At 40.4% G+C, this 22269-nt stretch overlaps 1 long non-coding RNA gene and 1 gene segment (V, D, J or C); both read right to left on the minus strand.

Annotated features, from left to right (window-relative positions):
- Positions 1-246: 246 nt before the first annotated feature.
- On the minus strand, positions 247-982 carry LOC140494367 (uncharacterized). Its single transcript, XR_011963928.1, has 2 exons — positions 846-982; positions 247-706 (listed from the first exon to the last, which is right to left on the minus strand). It is a non-coding gene; the product is annotated as an uncharacterized lncRNA (long non-coding RNA).
- Positions 983-3716: 2734 nt separating this feature from the next.
- On the minus strand, positions 3717-22002 carry LOC140494438 (Ig heavy chain C region-like). The segment is given in 8 exon segments: positions 3717-4132; positions 4588-4896; positions 6818-7129; positions 10217-10522; positions 20640-20675; positions 20896-20910; positions 21460-21771; positions 21900-22002. Coding segments are annotated over 8 exon segments (1731 nt in total).
- Positions 22003-22269: the final 267 nt, after the last annotated feature.

Consider the following 22269-nt stretch of genomic DNA (forward strand, 5'->3'; position numbering starts at 1 on the left):
CCCTTGGTGCATAAGAGGAAATGTTCCCTAATCATTCTGCCTCTGGAGTGTTCCATCAGGCATATCGTGTGAAAGGCGCATTTACATTAGTGGGCTGCATGGTAGCGCAGCATTAAACTGAGTGACTGGATGAAACACAACCAAACAGAACAAGTGAAAGTATTTGGCTGGGAAAGGAGTAGGATGTGGGAAAATGTATTATTACTGACTGGCCTTGAAGAAAGAATTAAGCAAACTCAAGGTTAGTGGGTTTTCATTCGAGATTTATTAACCATTTCAGAAAGCATTTTTATCCAAAAAGTTGATGTAAAAGATAACAGAAGTGAATATAATGGCTGGATGCCACATTGAGACAAGAACACATGCGCTGTGAGCCGGGAATTTTCTGTACATCAGTAACAGTCACAAGAAAGGGAATACAAAGGCTCATCAGAAACGGTAGGTAACCATTCTGAGTTAGGAACTAATAAATCAAAACAAATGGGCTTCAAACACCTGGGAAGCTACACATTCTTCCAACCACAACCATCTCAAAGATATCAAAGTAAAAAGGAAAATCCATCAATAATTGTCTCAGTTACACGCTGATAAACTGAAGTAATCTCACTGTTAGAGTCAGCAACAGGACAGATTGTAGATTGGGAATTCAGAGACCTTGATAAGCAGATCAGGAAAATCAAAGGGGTCCACAACTCATTCACTTAACCTGGAACAGAGAGATAAAGCAATGATGCAGATATTTATGATCAGGGAGTTTCAGATATAATGTTTATTCAATGGCACACTTAGAGATTTCACAAAACATATTGGGCTGTTTAGCGTGACAAAGATGTGATTATTCTCACCTTCACCAGAGTGACGGCAGCGCTGTAGAAAATACTCAGGAAGAACAAGGTGATGAACGTGGAAGCGGTTGTCCAGATGTTGCTGTTATCATCCTCATAGTCTTCAATCCAAGTGCGATCTATTGAATCTATGAATATAAAACCGAGAGAACGCATTTAGATTGTTTTTTGATCCAGATCGACCTATCTGCATCCAAGTCATGTAATTAGGGACAATTACATCTTCATAAAGCAGTCAGGTATTTCTTAAATGTGACTCTTCTCTGTGTCTATTAGTGCATTATTGACTCTCAGCAAGAAATTACAAATACTAACTGCACATGTTCTTTCTTCATTGTCCATGTCAGAACGTTTTAAATTATTTTTCTTTTAATCTATTATTTAAGGATATTATTGTTTGAGGAATGCTTATTATGAATGATTATTTTAATTATATCATTACATTTTAAATATAGGCTGTGACAGCACTTTAGTTGAGAATTGTGGCCATCACTGAATAAAAGTTCAAATGTGATTCTCATCTTTATGTATTGGTGACCAATTGCTTGGCAAATCGTGAATATAAGTGACATCACAGTCAGGACATTATTTCTTTTTTTTTGTAGGATCTGTATATTTAGGAATAAGTTTTTGTACATGTGTCCCTTAATTTATTTGATCTACTGTTTGGTGTGTTTGGTTTTCCTTTAATGTTTGTGGATGTGGTTATGAGAGTCTCTTACTTCACTCTTGCCCATGTTGGAGTCTGTGCATGAATAAACATATTCCTGTTCCTTTACTGCTGGTGTGCTCATGTGTTTGTGCACCTAAAGTTTTGTCTTCTCACATTGTGTAAACATCATCATGCTAATATGCCACTTCGTTGCTGCCTATGCTTATCTTGTAATGTCTTTGTGAGTGTTCACTTTTTATTAGTGCTGTCTAAAATGTGTGCTTATGTGTCTGTTTCAGATCCTACCTAAACTAGGTTATTTTCATGTTTATGCTGAATAAATGTTATCATGCAATGTTATGTTTTGATGGATGTTAATATTTATATGATGATGTTTGTTTGTGTGGCAATCTTTCCCAAACCATCTCCTGATAAGCTTGTTTGTGTTATTGTTTGTGGATGCTTGCTGATGCTTGTGCCCATTATCCTTATTTAATAAATGCCCCTCTATCTGTTGACCTATGCACTTGTGTGTCTGCATGTGAGACTCTGAATTTGAGTGTACATGTGACATTGTATGCATACTGATCAATGTGATTTAAAAATAACTAATTAAGCTGCCTCTGTCATTGTATGTTTGTGATTCTGAAAATGGGAAAATAATGATATTAATGCTTATCTCTGTGCACTTACGTGCCTGTGTGAGTTGACATGTGGGAGGACATTTTTTGGAATTTGTATCTGTGTGTTCATGCGTGTATGTCTGTCCACATTGTGCTGTATGAATGTATATGTATGCATACCCATTTGTGTGTTACCGTGTGTCTATGTTTCTCATGGTTATGTGTGAGTGCCCCTGTTCATTTGTGCAAATGATTTTCTTTCGGTGTATGTGAGTTTTTGTATGAGCTTAGGTGAGTGTTCAAGTACCACGTGCATGTGTGGCTCTGTGCGAGTATGCGTGTGTGACGTCTTATCTATATGCACATTTGAGTGTGCACATAAATATGTGTCTTTAGGTGAGAGCCCGTATATGTGTCATTACGTGTGTATTTGTGATCATCTCTCTGTATCTGTTCTTATACCAGACTGCAATTATTATTATTCTAATTTATTGTTCTAATTTTAATGGATTGCCTATAATTAGATTCGACCTTGGTGTTGTAGGAAACATTTCCCATCGTCGTGGAGAGATAAGCATTTTATGAGCAACTCTTCTGTTGCAGTGATAGAACTTCTGTCTCTGAGAGAAAAGGCGTGAGTTCGAATCCCCACTGCCCCAGAGATAACATTTCTGAATATGTTTATTAGAAAATGTCTACTTGTGTTCTGTATGTGAAACAAAATGATATCACGTATTCGAACACCAGAATTGATCCCATGTGCTCCAGAAAACTGAGACAAAACTATGGAATTCAAACTGGGATGATGCAAACACCAGTTTTGGATTATGGGAATCAATGTTATTCATTTGTTAACAGAGCCAAGCATATCCAACATGCTTCAAAGGTATTATTTTGCATGGAAATATTAAATCTTTGGACAGTAAGCAAGAAGCTGACTGTTCCTGTTCGTAACTGGGTTACATTACAGAGGACATCTACCATGAAAACTCTGCACAGGGAGCAAGAGGACAGACCATTCATCGTTCCCCTCCCCTCTGCTCCACGACAACTTATCTGTCGATTCTCTTTGGTGTGAAAGTGAAGATACATTCTGTCAACTCATGCGCAGCGCAAGATCCTTGGCAGTTCCCCAGAAACAAAGGTTACATTCAAACTGTTCTGCACTCTTTACGATTGGTATGTTCTAATCAAATTTAATTTTAAAGTGTCTTAAATTTACATTTCCAATTGGTGCAATGTGGCAGTTTAAAACTGACATGAATTTTGTAAGAATGTCCAATTGGGGGAATCAAGAACACTAAGTTCAAAACTCGTGCTCTACCCTTGACATAAAATGGACATTGTCAGATTTTGTCACAGAGGGATTTAGGATGGATAAGGTACTTGGCGGAATCCTGCAATGAGTGAGCTTTACTCTGTCTCTGACCCAGGGTGTAGCTGAGCAGAGGACACTAACTGCATAAGACACTCGTCCTAGACCTGTTAATAACCACTTTAACTACACAGATGGAATGTAAATCAGAGTGAGAAACAACTAATTCAGTATTTAACTCACAACTGGAGGAAAAAAACCACTTCATTACTTCTGTTGAATTATTAAATGCAACTTTGAGATTTTTATTGACATGAATTAACAGTGTCCATCAGTGCAAGTGAAATGTTTACGAAACTCGGTTTACCGCTAGATTTATCAACTGTTCTGTTGATGATCTTCAGTGGAATCGCTTCATGTCCCACCACACAGGAGTAAGAAGCACCGCTGGCCCACTCCTCCGCTGTAATGGATAACAGGCTGTACATGAAGAAGGAGATGTTGTCACTCTCCGCTATCACCTCAGTGTTCTTGTAGTTACTGGGATTCACCGGCTTGTCATTGTTTGTCCACCTGACGAAGATCTCTCGGGGGGAGAAACCTCTCACTAAACAGGTGAGGGAGAGAAACCTCTGAGCGGAGATTTCTTCTGTTGGTGGCAGGAGGACCGACACTGATGGCTCCAGTGGATTAATCACTGCAGAATATTTGAGACAAATATAAGTCAACCAAAAAAATCCTGAACCAATATCACAATTTCACTAAATATTAAAATATGCCATGTTTAATTTGGGATTTATTCACTTTCGTTTTCTAAAGGAGCAGTATGGTACACATTCTGTTCAGTAAAAAAAGTAAAATTTAATGTGAAAGTTGCCTCCATGTTTCCAGCCCACAACAAGGGCATTCTGTCCAACTGTCATTGCTGATGGTGACGTCAAAACCCAGGCTTCTTCCCACCTTATCTGACTAAATCAGAATACAATATCCTTTGGTCCATCTTTTTCTTAAGCCGCTACTTAGCTATCCTGCCTTCAGATGCATCATTAATGTTCCTAAGAGTGTTTGTTCATTACCAATCAAAGCCTGCCATTGATGTAACTGGATCTAGATTACACATGGGATCATTTGTGCTTTAATCTCACCGCTCACCTTTCTCCTTGTGGATGGAGTCTCTCAGTGGAGTCGGTAGATTCTGATGGTACACCACACATTCAAATATAACGCCACTCAGCCAGGCTTCAGTAGAAATGTCTAATTTGCTGATCACGCTGTCGGGACTCTGTCCAGGCTGGTCAGCAATCTCTGTTTTCAGAGGCTTCTTTTCTTGTTTCCAGGTCACGTTGACTCCAGAAGGAAGGTTGGACACAACGCAGGTTAATGTCACCGTCGCCTCCAGTAAGACTTGTTCTACTGGCGGTGGGAGGATTTTAACGGTGTTAGGATGACACTCGGTATCTTCTATGAAATAAAAATCAAAGTCAATGAAAAATGCCCCTTTCTGATACAAACAGCAAATCTTCAGATTACTTCTTCACAGGGTGAAGACACCACCTTCAAAATGGCACCTCCAACTATTGCTGAAACAATGCTTACAAATGTTGATGTATTTTGATCTGTGAAAGCATTTGTGATTACCTAGGACATACCCTGTGTAATTATTCCTAAAGAACACTGGCTTTGTCACAAGTGAAACCTGTGAAAAAAGTAAAATCATCAAAGATACCATCATGTAACCCATGGAATTACCTTTCTTTCAGAGTTTGTCTCACTTAAGACCATCTATTGATACTTGTGAGAAGAGTAATCTGAATATAATGAGTTCATTTCCATGTTCATAACCCTTAGGTGTAAGTGCTGCTGGTCACGCTGACTGCCAAATCACATCCTAAATTTTGGACAAATTATAATAAATAATAATTATTTTCTTTGCAGAGTTCTAAAGTGTTACGGGAACGGTGAACAGCCATGGAAATTCTGTTCATTATATTGCGTTATTGGTGTGATGTCATTCTCTAATTTATGTCATTGTTCCTCGTGGGCTGCGTTTGGAGTAGATCTGAAAACAAGACATTGAGTACAGCATTGGATATCGAGAAGGACACCCATCTCCTTAAGTCTTTCCCTCCATTCAGTTAGTTCATGACTGGTCTGTACTTTCACTTTATTTACCAAGCTGCATTTTTTAATTTCTTCAGAGATCAGGGGAGAAAAAAAACACACAAAAGTGTCTTAAATTAATCTACAAACACGATGGAAATGTACACTAATTTTATAGACATCCACTACTCACTGTGTAAACATCGCCACCCCAAACCAGGCTAAATCAGCCTGTCTCGAGCACCTCGTTCATTCATCCCTATTGTAGCATTCCCACCAGAATTTATTCTTCTGCCTCATCCACTAATTACAGAGAGCATCTTAAAGAAGCTCAGTGAGATCACATTTATCCCAGTTCATCAAATGTGATACCCACTTGGTCTGTGGTCTGATCCCATAAGTGAAGTTAAAGAGCTCAGTACCAGATAAACATCGATGTCGTACAGTGTCCAAGGCCAACAGGTCATTCCTGAGCAGGGAATGAAGCATTGAACGCATTTTGATTTATTTTCAAGTAAGGGTCACTGCATATTTTAACCACGTCATTTTGAGACCACAACATCATAAGGTAGAGGATCAGAATTAGGCTATTCGGCCAATCCAGAGTTTAGCTCAGAATGATGCTGGAAAAGCATCTGACGAACAGGAAAATCGACGTTTCGGGCTAAAGCCATTCTACTGTCGTCTCTAAACAAGAGCCAATCTATCTCTGGCTTGAATACACACAATGGCCTGGCCTCCACAGCCCTCTGCAGCAACAAGTTCCACAGCCTCATCATCCTCTGGCTGAAGAAATTCCTCCCCATCTCAGTTCTAAACGGTGCCCCTTTGACCCTGAGACTGTGCCCTTGGGTCCTAGTCTCGCCTACCAGTCAAAACATCTATTCTACATTCACTCGACCTCAGTCTCTCAGTATTTTCTATGTTTCAATCAGATATCTCTCCAATATCCCCCCTCCACCCCAAACTTATCCTTGAAGCAGCTACCAGGCAAGGATTCAGCTCTCTGAATGCCTCTCCCAGCATGGTCAGGCAATAAACTATTCAACAAAGCTCACTGTCTATATGTCTATCTTCAACAGAGAGGAAACATGCTTTTCTGACTTGCCAAAATGTTGAATTATGAGTAATGCTAATGTAACACTCAAACTGAAATAAGATACGTGGCATGTTGGGGAACAAGAAGCTGCACTGTGCTGTTTACTATGCCTGATAAATTAGTGTGTTTGATTCATATCAGAGTTCAGAATGATTTGTAGCTCTCTCAGTATGTGTCTCTTACCCTGGAGTGCGGTGATGTTTTTACTTTGAATGTTCTCTCCATGAGTGACCTGGCAGGTATAGACTGCGCTGTTGTACCATTCACCATAAGGGACCATCAGCCGACTCGTCATCGAGAAGTTCCCGTTTGCCTCACACACAGGAGTCGTTAAGAAGCCAGAATCCAAGGGTCGGCCATTTTTCAACCAACTCACGGAGATTGAGTTCGGATGGAACTCGATGATTGAACAGACGACGGTTGCAAACTTGCTGCTTGCGATTTCTTCACTGGAGCTCACAGTTAGGAGAAGAGTTGGTGGGAGAATATCTGAACCTTTAGGAAACACATCACATACATTATCCGACAAATTTCATAACAAATACAATCAGTTCTCATATATCAAGGTTTCTTGTGGTTGACGGATACAAGAATCATAATTGTGCAGAGTGCTGGAGAAGCTGGGATCCACACAGAAAGATCAGCAGGACAATGTGAAAGGCTAAACTTAGAGGACACAGCAAGGGAGTCAAGGAGGTAGAGAAACTATTGGCCGGTTAAATCAGAAGGGAGATAGCAACGTTGGATGGTATTCGTTTTAATGACAGAGTCTGATAAGCAAGGCAGATGAATTACCGGCATAAATGAGAAAATGATGCCGTTGCTATCAGAGACATATTGAGAGCCGGGCAGGAGTGGCTATTCAATATTCCAGGATTTAGTGCCTTCAGGTGAGACAGGGAAAGATGGAAAAGGATGGGGTGGGAGGGTGTGCGGGACAGAATGTTGCTTCTGTCACCATTCTGACAAGAGTATTTTAGGCTGTAAAGAGAAATGAAACCATGGATACCTCCTCGAATGACGGCAAATGGACAGTACTTCAAAACCAAAATACAGCAAACATAACTACTGGGAGAGCACGATAGACCTTACCATAGGTTCAAAAGACCAAGTGCAAATACATGGGCAAATTTCAGAGAAATGTAAATTAAATAGGGGAATGAGAAAAGAGGTTTTTAACTACCTCAGCATAGGCTTGGATATTCATTTTGTCAAAAATTTAGAGGGAGCACAATTCTGAAAATGCCCCCAAGAGAATATTTGAACAGAGTATGTGTTTAATACAGAGAAGTTTAATCCAGACCTTGCAAGAGAGGGGTGAACCTGAACTTAACTTTATGGTATGAAGTCGACCCAGTGGGTAAAACATCAATGGTGGAGCACTTTGCAGACAGTGATCGTAAATCATTTGGATTTCAGATTGTACTGCAAAGGAATAGAAATTGGCCCAAAGTTCTGAAAAGGGGAAGGACAATTTTAGTAAGATCAGGTAATGACTTGACCAGAGTGGACTGGAAGCTGACACTTATTGGTAAATCTGAGTCAGAGCAGTGTGACACATTTAAGAAAGAGATAGGAAAATCACAGGGTGGACATTTCCCAGGAAGCCACTGCGTGGGACCAAGAATGCAGCGGGCTCTGGACACCAAAGGGCATGGAGGGTGAGATAAAGAGAAACAAGGGAGGCTTCCTGTCTATACTGAAATCTCAAAACAATAGAAACTAGTATGGAGTACAGAACGTGCCGGGGGAGTTTGAAAGACAAAGGAATTAGAAGAACAATAGGGACCATGAGAAAATAATAGCAGTCAAAATAAAGGAAAATATTTTTAAAAGTTACAGGCTCATTCATAATAAAAGAATTACTCTGGAAACAGTAATGCCCGTTAAGTGTTATCATTGGAGTGGAGCTGGAGGATTAGGTTGTGGTCAAAACGAATGTGTTGTGTCAGTGTTCACTAGTAAGAGGGACAATGTGGGTACAGAAATCATGGAGGGGTGTGGCGATGTAGTTTTCAGAAATTAGGACACATGACGTGATGTTCTGTGTTGTCTTGCTGAATGAAAAGTGGTTATATTTCCAGGGCAGATGAAAAGTATACCAAGCGGTTGAGTGATGCAAAGGATGAAATAGTTGAGTCACTGACAATAATTTAGAATTCCTGTCTGGCCACAGCAAGTGAGTGTAGATCACCCAACGTTGCACTGTTATTCAGGACGAAGGAAGGGATAAATAATGAAAACACAGATCTGTCAAGCTAGTCTCAGTGGTAGGGAAACTATTGAGAAGTGAAATTAGTCTTCATTTGGAAGATAAATCAACAATTTTCAGCACGGTTTTATTGAGAGGAAATCATGTGTAAGAATTTGATAGTAGTTTTCAGAGCGATAACTCGATGTCCAGATGATAGCAATAATCAGAGCCAATGGGATCCGAGTTAAATTGACAGATTGGATCTAGAACTGGCTGAGTGGTTGGAGCAGGGGATAATAGTCATCGGGTGTCTGCGTGACTGGAAATCTATGTCTGCTGGTGTTCTGTAGGGATTGGTGTTGATTTCCTTGCATACCAATCTCTTACACACCAATGATTGAGACTCAAATTTAGGAGGATTAACCAGTGAATTCACAGATGAAATGAAAACTGTCATGTTGGTAAGTCATGAGCATAATGGCTTTAGATTGCAGGAGGATATACAGGATTGGTTGAATGTGAAGAGAAGTTGCAAATGGAAATTATTCTGGATAAATGTAAGGTGATGTAATTCGGCAGAAGTATCTGTGAGGTATGACGTTTTGAATGGTGGAACCCTGGAAAGGCCTGAGGATCTTTGGTGCATGTACCCACCGATCCCCTATAGTACTGTGTCGTCTGGATAAAGAGGCTAACAAAATGGGAGGATATTTGCTTTTATTAGCCGAGACATTGACAATGAAGAGTGGTGAGATGATACTGGAACTTAATAGAACACTGGTTAGCCATGCTGAAGCATTGTGTGCATGTTATCGAAGGAATGTGATTACACTGAAGGCAGTATTGATGAGATTTGCCAGGATCTTGCCTGGGTTGGAAGGTTTTAGTTATGAAACTAGATTAGATAGACAGGGGCTTTCCTTGGAGCAAAGGAGATTTAGGGAGAAGATTATCATGATGTCTCGAATTATTTTAGGCATAGACAGGGTCAACTGAATGAAACCTTTCCCTTTCATGGAGAGATCAATGCCTCAGGGGCACAGGGTGAAGGTAAGGCAAGGAGGTTCCAAGTGGATCTCAGGGGAAAACAAAATCAAACAGAGGTGGTGTTAGCCTGGAGCTCAGCACCTATAAGTCATGTAGAGACTGAGCCCCTCATAATAAGTATGAAGTATCCTTGCAAGGGCAAGTCACACAAGGCAATGGATCATATGCTGGCACATGAGACTGGAATAGTTAGGTGGTTGTTATTGATAGGCGTGAACTGGATGGATCAAAGGGCCTTTTTCCTGTGCTGTATAAGGTGATTCTGTGAAAACGGTTATAAATAATGCCTTCTTCATGTTAATCCCAGACGCTCTGTTTATCTCAGTTCCCACAACACGTACCTGGACATGGCATTTCTTTGCTTTTGTGTGACCCGCTGTGTTGAACCTCACAGTAGATTTTGCTGGGGCAATCTGCCGCTGACCCGGGCAGGGTTAACTGGCTGCTCAGGGTGTAGGTTCCCTTCTTGTTTCTCACTGATGGGTAAGTCTTCAATCCAGTCGTGATTAGCTCCGCACCTTTCTTCCAGGTTACCTTGGTGACGTCAGGGGAATAGTCCATCGCCAAACAACCAAAGATCACAGAACCGGTGTTGTGCTCCTGACAGGAGGAGACCAGGCCATAAAGCGTGGGGGGAGATGGTGTCTCTACAACAGAATGACCAATTGAGCATGTTAGCTTCTGTTCATTTGACCTTATCAGTTACTCAAATGTATCCTCAGCTGTAAACTTTTGCCAGTATGCTCCCGCTGAGTCTACAGCATAACTGGAGTTTGTTTTTGTTTCCTACCAGTTGTTGATCATGGTCATTGTTCCCTCTTTAGAAACATGCCCTCGACCTTGACCATTACCATATAATTTAGGAAGAAGAACATCCTGATCCCACCCCAGTAACTGTTTGAAGATCTTACCAACTGACACTTTCACTGGATTGCTGTGAAGAGCAGAGACGTTTCACAAAATACAAACCAAGGAAATGCAGATTTATCAAAATTCTACAGTGTGTGCAAACAGGCCATTTGGCCCAACAAGTCCACACCCACCCTCTGACAATTAACGCATCCAGACCCATTCCCCTACCCTATTATGCTACAGTTAACCCTGACTAATGCACCTAACCTCCCAATCACTGAACACAACATTTGCAATTCCCCCAGCTTGTACATCTTTGGACTGTGGGAGGAAACACACACAGACATGGGGAGAAAGTGCCAACTCCACACAGACAGTCACCCGAGGCTGGAATGGAACCTGAGTCCCTAGCCCTGTGAGGCAGCAGCGCTAACCACGGAAGCAGCGTGCTGCCCGACGAGGTACCGTGCTGCTGGAAATATACCCAACAGCTGGCAGTACCCCCGGAGAGAAATCAGAGTGAATCATAGAACATAGAACATTACAGCGCTGTACAGGCGCTTCGGCCCTCGATGTTGCACTGCCCTGTCATACTAATGTGAAGCCCATCCCACCTACACTATCCCATGTACGTCCATATGTTTGTCCAATGATGACTTAAGTGTACTTAATCTTGGCAAATCTACTACCGTTGCAGGCAAAGCATTCCACACCCTTACTACTCAATGAGTAAAGAAACTACCTCTGACATCTGTCTTATACCTATCTCCCCTCACTTTAAAGTTGTGTCCCCTCGTGTTTGCTGTCCCCATACTTGGAAATCAGGTCCAGTGAGCCTTCCTCACTTATCAATGCAAGGCAGAATGTTCTCTCTGGGAGGAAGGTCACTGCAGCAGCAGCACAGGCAGGAGCTGAGCACTGGGACTGGGAGGAGGGCTGTCACGGCTGAACTCAGGCCAATTGTCTGGAAGTTGAAACATCTAATTTACAATTATCTGAATTCTGGAGGCCTCTGAAAAATGGAGGACCATTAAGGTTCAGAGACTTTGGAGTGTTACAGCTGAGTATTTACGTAAATATGATTTGAGAAATGAACAAGTAATCTTGAACTTTAATAACTATCAAACTGACACGCAGTTCACCACCAAACCTCATCTTTCAGACTAACCACTGCACTTACTCTGTCTAGACCTAAATTCCTACTCACATTGACAAACCCTACCCTGCTCTACACCCATTCATGCCCGGAACACACAACCCCTATCACACGAAACACATCCAAGGCAATCCATATTGGTCGTGTAGCTGAGCAGAGAGATCTCGGTGTCCATGTACATAGATCCTTAAAAGTTGCCAGCCAGTTTGATAGAGTTGTTAAGAAGGCATACTTTGTGTTGGCTTTCATCGATAGAGGGACTGAGTTTCAGAACCACGAGGTTAGGCTTCAGCTGTACAAAACTCTGGTGTGGCCGCACTTGGGAGTATTGTGTACTTTCTGGTCACCACATTATAGAAAGAATGTGGAAGCTTTGGAAGAGTTCAGAGGAGGTTTACCGGGATGTTGTTTGGTATGGCAGGAAGGTCTAATTAGGAAAGGATGAGGGTCTTGAGGCTGTTTTTATTTGAGAAGAAGGTTGAGAGGTGACTTAATTGAGACATAAAAGATAAACAGAGGATGGACAGTGAAAGTCTTTTTCCTTGAATAGTGATGGCTAGCAGGAGAGGACACAGATGACAGATGTCAGAGGTTGCTTCTTTACTCAGAGAGTAGTAGGGCCATGGAACGCACTGCCTGCACCAATAGTACACTCACCAACTTTAAGGGCATTTAAAAGATCATTGGATAAACATATGGATGAAATTGGAATAGTGTAGGATAGATGGGCTTCAGATTGGTTCCACAGGTCAGCACAACATTGAGGCCTGAAGGGCCTGTACTGCACTGTAATGTTCTATATTCTATATTCCAGATGGACATATGATCTCAATTCCTTTCAGTCATTTACACTCCTGCTGCCCTGCACCTGGCCCGTGGTGAATCTGACCCTGACTGGACCTGGCACCATCATTTTCACAACCTCTGACAAAAGCCCACTACCCAAGACATGACCTCAGCCCTTGATCACTGACCTCTCATCTTACCCAAGTCAACCTGTGAACATTGCATGCTAGCTCCTTTCGCATCTGTGCTTTACAACCTACCATTTTGCCAGACTCTGAGCTTTGCATTTTGACAACACGTCCACCTGTCACTTCATTACAGTGACCTTCCACCCCCGAAACATCCTGGCACTCTGCCCACCTCTACACTAACCAGCCTGGCATCCTTCCCACCTCTCCATAAACCAGCCTGGCAAAGACAGACCTCCTGCATTTCAGCTCAAACTACCCCTCACCTACCAAGCACAATTCGACGAAATTATCCTGTGACCATTACCATTTACCTTGATGCCACCTTGCCAGACAGAGTGCATGCAAGCTTACCCAGCAGCCAGCCAACACCTCACAGCCTACCAGCCCAAACTTTCCCACATGCCCAATCTAGCCCCTCACTTGCTCACCACCTTCCAACTTTGAGCCTACTCCACCATAAAGTCAGTGAGTCATAAAGTCGTACAGCACAGAAACAGTTCCTTTGGTCCAGCTCATCCATGCTGACCAGAGTTCTCAAATTAAACTAATTCCACTTGCCTGCCTTTGGCCCATATCCATCCAGACCTATCCAGTTCCTGTAGCTGTTCAAATGTCTTCTAAATGTTGGACCTATCTCTGCATTTACCACTTCCTCTGGCAGTTCATTCCAATGTTTTGGACAGTTACAACATGAAGCCCCAACTCCTGCACTCAGTGCTCTGACCAATGAAGGTACATGTGCCAAACACCTTCAACACACCAGCTACTTGAGACAACGCTTTCAAGAATCTATGAGTCTGAACCCTCAGGGTCCCCTGTGTTCAACATCACTATCCAGTGCCCTACCATTAACTCTGTAAGTTGTGACCTGATTTATCTTCTCAAAAAACAACACGTCGTATTCATTTAAATTACACTCCATCTGCCACTCCTCAGCCCATTGGCCCAGCTGATCAAGATCTCATCGTACGTTTAGATAACTTTGACTGCCAATTATACCACCAATGTTGGCGTTACGTGCAAACTTACAAACCATGTCCCATTTAATGTTTTCATGGCTTTCAACCAATATTGTACCCTGTTGCCTTTCTCCCACATATCCGTAGCATTTTTTAAGGATTGAAGGAATCTATCTCCATATTGAAATCATTTCATGTTTTGTCCTCAATCAATTTCTGTGGTGGAGAATTCCAAATGTTCACCATTCTTTTGTTGAACAGTAAACAATCAAGTTCAATGTTATCAGTGTGTTGGGAAGACTGGTGAACAGCAAGATTAATGATGATCCCATGAATGGAATAGCCTTCTAGAGGGCCAAGGTGCATTCTTCCGCTTCCATTTTGCATGCTGACATGTCCCTTCGGCAGCATGTTCCAAAATTGTGATCCTTGAGGATAAGGGCGCACATGCATGTAAATGCTTCTCCTGAAAGCTCTCCTCCAAATTAGACATCAACTTGACTCTCAACAATTTCCCTGCCCGTTTCCTCTTCCTCGATCACAGCCATGGGACTCACTTCCTAACAGCGCTGTGAATGTGCTAATACCACACAAACTTCAGCAATTCAAATAGACTGATGACAACTGGTTTCTCAAGGCGATATAAAAAGTCTGACACTTCCACACATGTCTAGAGATTCAAACAACCACTGGAAGAATTGAAAACTATTTGAGGCACTTGTGTGTCTACACAAGATGACATGGTTTCCTTTTGTGTGATTTGACTGTATTTTCACTGAATGAACAGAGCTTTTCTTAATCATATAATAGGAATGAAGCTTCCCTCATTTTTAGCAAGGCAATCACACATTATATTTCTTTATTCCAGGGAAGTATAGTGTTAAATTAATGAAATATGATGATTGGGATGTTTCAATTGGAAATTGTCAGAGATTTAAAGTTTACTTTCATGAGCAATTAATTCCAGCCTCATTGTGTCACAGTACTCACAGGAATGTCTTTCAGAAATGGTGTCTCCCTTTGTTATGGCCAGTCGAATCAGTAAATCTGGGATAGTTTTTGCTTGTTAATCAAAGGTGTTAAAGAGTTTTAGCCAAAGGGAGACCTGTGGATTTAGTTCACAGATGCACGATGATCTAAGTAAGTGGTGGAACAGCTCGAGGGGCTGAGTGCCCTCCTCTTGCCCCTACCTTCCTATCATTGTGTCATTCATTAAGCTAGCACTGGTGGTGAACACTTTTTATTAAAATATTTCAACAAATTAATTGTTTCACACATGCTTTAAAAACAAACTTCTGTTGATTATTTGGAACGGGATTATTGACATTCTCTATCTGAGTGATCAAAATAACTTCCACCCAATTACAGCAGCCACTGCATTCTGGAGTGTGTTGTCACTTCATAACAGTTTCTTGTGAAACTACAGCTCGAGATCAGGCCACGCAAATTCAATGATTCTCTGATATTTAATATCTCTGAACATTCGCAATTTGTTCAAATGCATCTTTTCTCTGAAGAACGTGTTTCATCGAACAGAACTTTTTTTAATGTAACAACAAACTTTAAACGCTAGAAAACCAAAATAAAGACAGAAATTTCTGAACAAACTCAGCAGGTCTAGCAGCTCCTGTGGAGAGAAGGCAAGGTTAACCTTTCGCATCCAGAGGCCCCCGTCTTCACCAAATTGTTTTCATGTTTTGGCACAAGAGCTCACACCTGTTGAGATAAACAGTGATTACGTTGGCTTGACTCCTGTTGGAAAAAGAATTCTAACAGAGCTACTGGATGGTCTGAGATCGCAATTGAAGATCAACTGAAAAGCTATCACCATCTGCTGTAAGTGTTGGATTCAGCGGAACCCCCACCGTACTGAACAATCAAATTCAGCTACAGCACTGGTTTAATATAAAGTAAAACAGCCTAAGCATCATCTCATCAAATATGCTTCAAAAATGATTCATTCTGGATTAGTTATACATGATATTGTCATAACAGCAAGTCAAAAGCTGGGATTTCTTTGAGCACTTATTCCATTAACCCCATCTAGCGATGCCCAAAAGCTTGTGAACAAATATTGATCTGGAAAAAGCTGCTAACCACCAAAATTCTGTTTAATATCTAAGAGACACAAGTCAGGACAGCGATTGAATAGATTTCACTGGTCTCTGTGAGTGGAATTCCAACAAACACCCAAACATCTCAATCTGCTTTCTTGCACTGAAGTAACCTGATAAGAGATGGTATTACATACCTCTCTAACAGGTTATAAGTGAACACAGGCCACCTGGCACAGAATCAGGGACACTACTACAAATCACAACAGACCTGAACACAATGAGCTCGACACTATCACAGAGAACACAGCCCACCTGTTTTGACAGTACATAAACCATGTTAGTTATTAACACCTTCCAACAACCAGGGATTGTTCCAGAATGTCTGTACAATGAAAGTAACATTTCAACATTTATCCAAGAATACTTTGACAGCAGCTCCAAATTGTTCAAACTCTATGGGAACTACAGAGGAATAAAACTAGGAATTGCATTGCCATCAATTCACTGTCACTGGATTCCAACCTCGAACTCCCTTCCTCTTTCCCCTGTGAATGTTGCTGCACCAGACGGTGTACTTAGTTTGGAAAAGATTAAAATGTTTTGAAGTGTAATATGACCGTTGCCAGTGACATTCAAAGCTGATAATAGGTTTTCAAATAATAAGATGCAAACAAATTCTGATTCTACATTGTGCCACGAAACATGTCCTGCACAACTGAGGCACAAAGAAAATATGCAGCATATTTCCCTCTGCCTCACTCAATCAAATATCTCTTGTTGCCAACAACCGATTTCAAAACTCTTGCTATCTGCCTTTTGTTCCTGAAACGTTCGTTCTGATTGGAACAACTTAGTCAGGGCTCTCAATTCTGAGGCACCTAATCGAATATTGTATTTCTGGCAGATAAAAGTGGTTTTCAAGCGAGAGATGAAATTGAACTGTCTGAGATTCAGGTATCCGAACTGGACAATTTACAAATGGTCAGGACCATTGACAAGTTAGTCAGAGATAGCACTGAAACAAACTGCACAACAGACTTAATCCTAGAGGATACATTGCTCAACTCCTCACGTCAAATATATTCACTGTAATTGGACATTCATCAGAGGAACTAACCAGAGGATTTAATGTGAACGAGAATGTGTTCACAATGAACATAAATAACCACTGAGTTAATAAATATAATAAGTCATTGTATTTAACAAAATTATTGAGGTGGGAAATATCGCCAATTAAAGCACAGATCCAGAGGAAATGGATTATTCTCTAAATTATTTTTATAAAGTCTTAAAACGTTCCTTGAACTGTGGAGATTTTGCATGCACTGCATAAAGTCAATACTGCATTCCAGTGTGGAAAGCATTTCTGTTGAAGGAATTAGGGCAAGGTCATTTTCTTGTTAACTGCTTTTAATGAACGAAAATGTTTAAAAAGGTATGAATTGAAAACATGCTTCTGTCTGGAGTTGCCCACTTTAACGGATGTCTAAGTAAATGTGGGCACTGCTGCCTCACAGATCCAGGTACCCAGGCTCGGTTCCAGCCTTGGGTGACTGCCTATGTGGAGTTTCCACAATCTCCCCTGTGTCTGGGTGGATTTCCTCCCACAATCCTAAGATGTGCATGTCAGGTGAACTGGTCATGCTATATCATCCATAGTGTTAGGTGCATTAGTCAGGGGTAAATATAGGGTAGGGGAATGGATCTGGGTGGGTTACTCTTCAGACGGTCGGTGTGGACTTGTTGGGCCAAATGGCAGGAAATCTAATCTAAATGATTGTCACACTTAACTAATGTGAGCAGATTCCTTCTGATCACTACATTGCAATAAATCGGACAAGTATATTAATTAAAATAAATATTACTCTACTTTCAGTGTCTGAATGAACAATGTGCTCTGTTATCCTCTAGTTCATGTCTTCTGCAAATTTGTGAACTCTGCATACGTCTGAACACATTGACGTAAAATGAATTCTCTGCATTTGCAGCAAGCACTCCCATGGTTTTAAGAGTAGAGTTCCTACAGTATGGAAACAGGCCATTTGGCCCAACAATTCCACACTGACCCGCTGAACAGTAAGTAGCCCACCCAGACCCATTCCCCTAATTTATATTTACCCCTGACTAATGAACCCTAACCTACACATCCCTGAACACTATGTGCAATTTAGCACAGCCAATCACCTGACCTGCACATCTTTTGGACTGTGGTAGGAAACCAGAGCTCCCGAAGGAAACCCACGCAGACACAGGAAGAATGTGCAAACTCCACACAGGCAGTCACCCGAGGATGGAATCGAATTTGGGACCCTGGCGCTATGAGGCAGCAGTGCCAACCACTGATCCACCATGCTGCCCTGCGAGTTCATGGGTAGATTATTTAAATTAATTCGAAATTTGGCCTTGGTCACATAATTCACTACAGCAGTTGTTTCCGAAAGAATGACTCTTCATTGATATTTTGTGGTAAAATGTAATTATTTATTTAAAATGCACAGATTGGGAACACCTAAAGCACTGTGCAGATTAAATAATTCAGTTAATGTTTTATTTTTATCCTGTAAATCCTGTTTAATCAGGGACATACCAATTAATTAACGCAAGTTACGTGTGAAACTGATCAAAGCAGTGAAACTGATCTGTTCTTCATAGAATTGTGCAGAATTTCCAAATAGTCTTTGCCAATGATCTTTTCCAGCCAGAAAAATATGTATGTAGTGTACAGCGGAATTGAAAGGTGTTTCTTGATCAATTATAACACAGTCATTGCATTTTTGCTCAAGAGCAATAACTATTAGAAATTCTAACTTTTGAAATTCTATATATATTTCTTTATGACTTGTAAACTGTTTAAAGACAGACCTTGTGATTGAACTAGATAGTTGAGTTCTGAATTTGGTTTGTAAAGCATGGATTAGATTAATCCTTAATTATTTATTTGAAGTAAAAATGGCGCCCGAAAGTATCTGTTTTCCCTTCATTTCTAAAACCTTTGCGTTTTGCCTTTCACTTAATAATAGGCTTTATGAAATTTCAACTCGCATGCTGATTGCTTTGAATGAGGAACCTGGAGCGGTTCACTGTCACCAACCGTGTTAACATTGCAAAAACAATGTAGAAACCAGAAACGGTTTCCCAAATATAACACATTTAATGTTACCCAAGTACAGTCCCTCCTCAACAGATCAACGATCACCAGATCACAACACGGTGTGTTTGCAGCAGAACTAGCTCTGCAAACATTTTCAACAGAACCAAGAACATGATGTAACCTCACAAAAAAACCCAAATTGAAGTCTAACAAAGCTGCTCAGAATCCAGCAAACTAATGATTACATTGAATAGAAATAACAAGTCATAACAGCAACCTTGTTTGTGAGGGGACTTTACACTTAACGCTGGAACGTTTCTGGCAACAGTTCAATTTATTTCCAACCTGCATGTCCTTCCTGATCAGGACAATCTTGTGCAGCGTACAGGACAGCAGTTGAAGGCATATATTGATTAAGCACTTCAAGGTCAAAACAAAATTACTGAATGGATAAATATGACCACATTATAATTTTAAGTTAGTTTCAATTACATAATCTGATCAATTCTGCAGTTTCAGATTTTAGTCCCAAATTTTATTTTGAATGAGGCTACTCAAAACAAAATTCAGTTAGTTTACAATTAGAACTGAGTTTTTTTTTTAAAAAGTCAATGCATTAAAAACTCGTTTTTTTTCATTTCTCACACTTCCGGGTTTCTGCCTTAAGTTGTTTTCAGACCATTACAAATGGATGTAATGTTTTCAATCAAGCAGCGAAAAATGTGTCATATAAGTTTAACAAATGCAGAAATGATTGATGAAAAACAAAAGAACTTCACAAATATTGGTAATGAACAGTAATCCAGAGAGTCAATCTCCTCACCAGAAAGAAAACACCAATTACAGAAAGCATGAAAACGCTGATCAATTTCACAAACTGAATAAGAATTCAATCAACTCAATTCAACAGAATCAATGAAAATAAAATCAGAATCCAATCAACTCAAAACAACAGATTTGAATGAAACATAATCAGAATCCAACCAATTCAATTCAACAGAATCAAATAAAACAATTTCAAAAGCCAATCAACACAATTCAACAAAACCAAGTAAAAACAAAGTCAGAATTCAACCGAATCAACGAAAACAAAGCCAAAATCCAATCAACTCAATTCAACAGAATCAAGTAAAACAAACTCAGAATCTAATCAGCAGAATGCAATATAGCACCGCAAGAAAATTTTATGACAGTTTCTAACCTGCTTGTCGTCAACAAAATTAACAAAATAAATGAGAAAATATAATCAGGGTAAGAACATATATTCAAGAAATGAATAATGATATTTTAGCATATTTTAATCATGTTTGGTAATATCTCAAACATCTTTGAATTCTTAGCGTTTGTTGTTGATTATAAAACTCACAGTCAGGATGTCACTGACATGAAACATTATTTATAGCTGACTGATTGAAAGACATTAGGTGTTTTACGTAACCCAGCCACACAGAATGCCCATCTGATCAAAAAAAGAGATACACCGAGCAACTGACTCCATCATCACCATTGTAACTATTTGCTGAGCCTTAACTGAAGTCTATAATCAGTCTGAACAAAAATGAATCCGAACCAAACCAAACTCAGCACAGAATCTGAGTTTCATTTAATTCAGAAATTAGTCACATGAATAGAAAGTTTTTAAAAAGTCACTAAGAAAGTTCAAAGTTCTTACCTGAAGTCACTGTCACCATGGTCCCTTGGCCCCAGTAATCAAGATAGTCACAGTGTTATATTCTCTGGACTGGGTCACACAATAACTAGCTCTGCATAAAACAAATCAAAAATCTACCATCATTTTAAATTTTCAGAACCACAGGCAAAATAAAGTCACGATAAATCTTCATCACATAATTGCGCTCGTGAATTCTGATCATTCTTGATAAATTTTAATACTGTTTTATACTTCACAGAGTAACACATGAGCTGATTCGCAAAATCCCCAACTGGTGCATCGATAATTACCCAAAACTTTTACAAAGTAAATAATGATACTGGCATAAAACCCCACCGAACTAATACTGCACTGCAAGTTAAGACGGTTTGTAGAAGTAATCACTGACTAGTTTCAAACAATCGAGGCTGAATAGGTTTTTGTATTGATCATAATTGCAGTGTCACTCCAGCTATATCACTGTGAGACACGTTGTGTCAAATACTATTACAGACTGTAAACTGTAAAATGCAGATAATTTCTTCACTTCTTAGAAAGCAGTGATTCAGACTCCTCTAAAAATGATTTGGTGCATTATTTCAGCTTTTACTCTTCGTTGTATTTTGAAAGCTTGGAATACTTTTCCAGGTTTGGTCTGCATTTAACTTGACAATTAACACGAAGAAGGTAGATAAAAATTATACATTTGTACAAACTAGCACTACTGGATTGCGTTTAAATTGCATCTCACATTATTTCTCGCTCCTGCCATGGTAGAAATCACCAATTTGAGATAAATCCTTGTCAGTGGTTATTGTATGAGGATGTCGCTGTGCACAACACTGTGACCCTCTTGCACAGTAATAGATGGCGGTGTCTTCGATCTTCAGGTTCCCCATGTCCAACGCGAAAATGTTGTTTGAAATGTCTTTGGACGCTGTAAATCGACCCTTAATCGCTGCTGCATAGTAATTGTTGTTTGAACTATAGTAGCTAACCAGCCACTCCAGACCCTGTCCAGGAACCTGTCGCACCCAGTTCATCCAGTAGCTGCGAAGACTGAACCCGCTAGTTTTACAGGTCAGTTTCAGGCTGCCTGCGGGACGGCCAGTCTCTGCCTCTGGCTGAGTCAAAACAACCTCCGACTGGACACCTTTAAAAAAGAAAACAAATAAACCATGAGCATTAATGCTGATGAAATGATGGCTGAGTCTTTTACATTCCTGCAGTAGACTAACATTGAGACAGTGACAAAGAGAGACTTGAACAAAAAACACTCACATGATAAGAAAGTCAGTAACAAACTGAGAAAAATTGTCGACACAATCATTCTGATAAATTGTGGGAAGCGGTTCTGTCAAGATCTTTCTAAACAGAGCCGACCCGGGAGTGTTGAATTACGGTCTAGTGCCCAGGATTTATATGGCCATCGGAAAAGGGCAGGCTTACAGCTTCCGCCTGTTGGTTTCCTGCTGGAGGCTGAGACTGGATGCTGGTGTCAGCTTGTACAGCCCGAACACATGGGATCATGTCTTCACATGAGGTTCTGCTTAAACATGGACACATACACATCTTGGGATATTTGTTTTGCTGAATAGCTTCTTTGGAAGTAAATTTGAATAGCTTCAGCTCTGTTTCACATGATAGTTGA

Source organism: Chiloscyllium punctatum, chromosome 24 (genome assembly GCF_047496795.1).
Source record: "Chiloscyllium punctatum isolate Juve2018m chromosome 24, sChiPun1.3, whole genome shotgun sequence".
NCBI classification, from domain to species: Eukaryota; Metazoa; Chordata; class Chondrichthyes; order Orectolobiformes; family Hemiscylliidae; genus Chiloscyllium; species Chiloscyllium punctatum.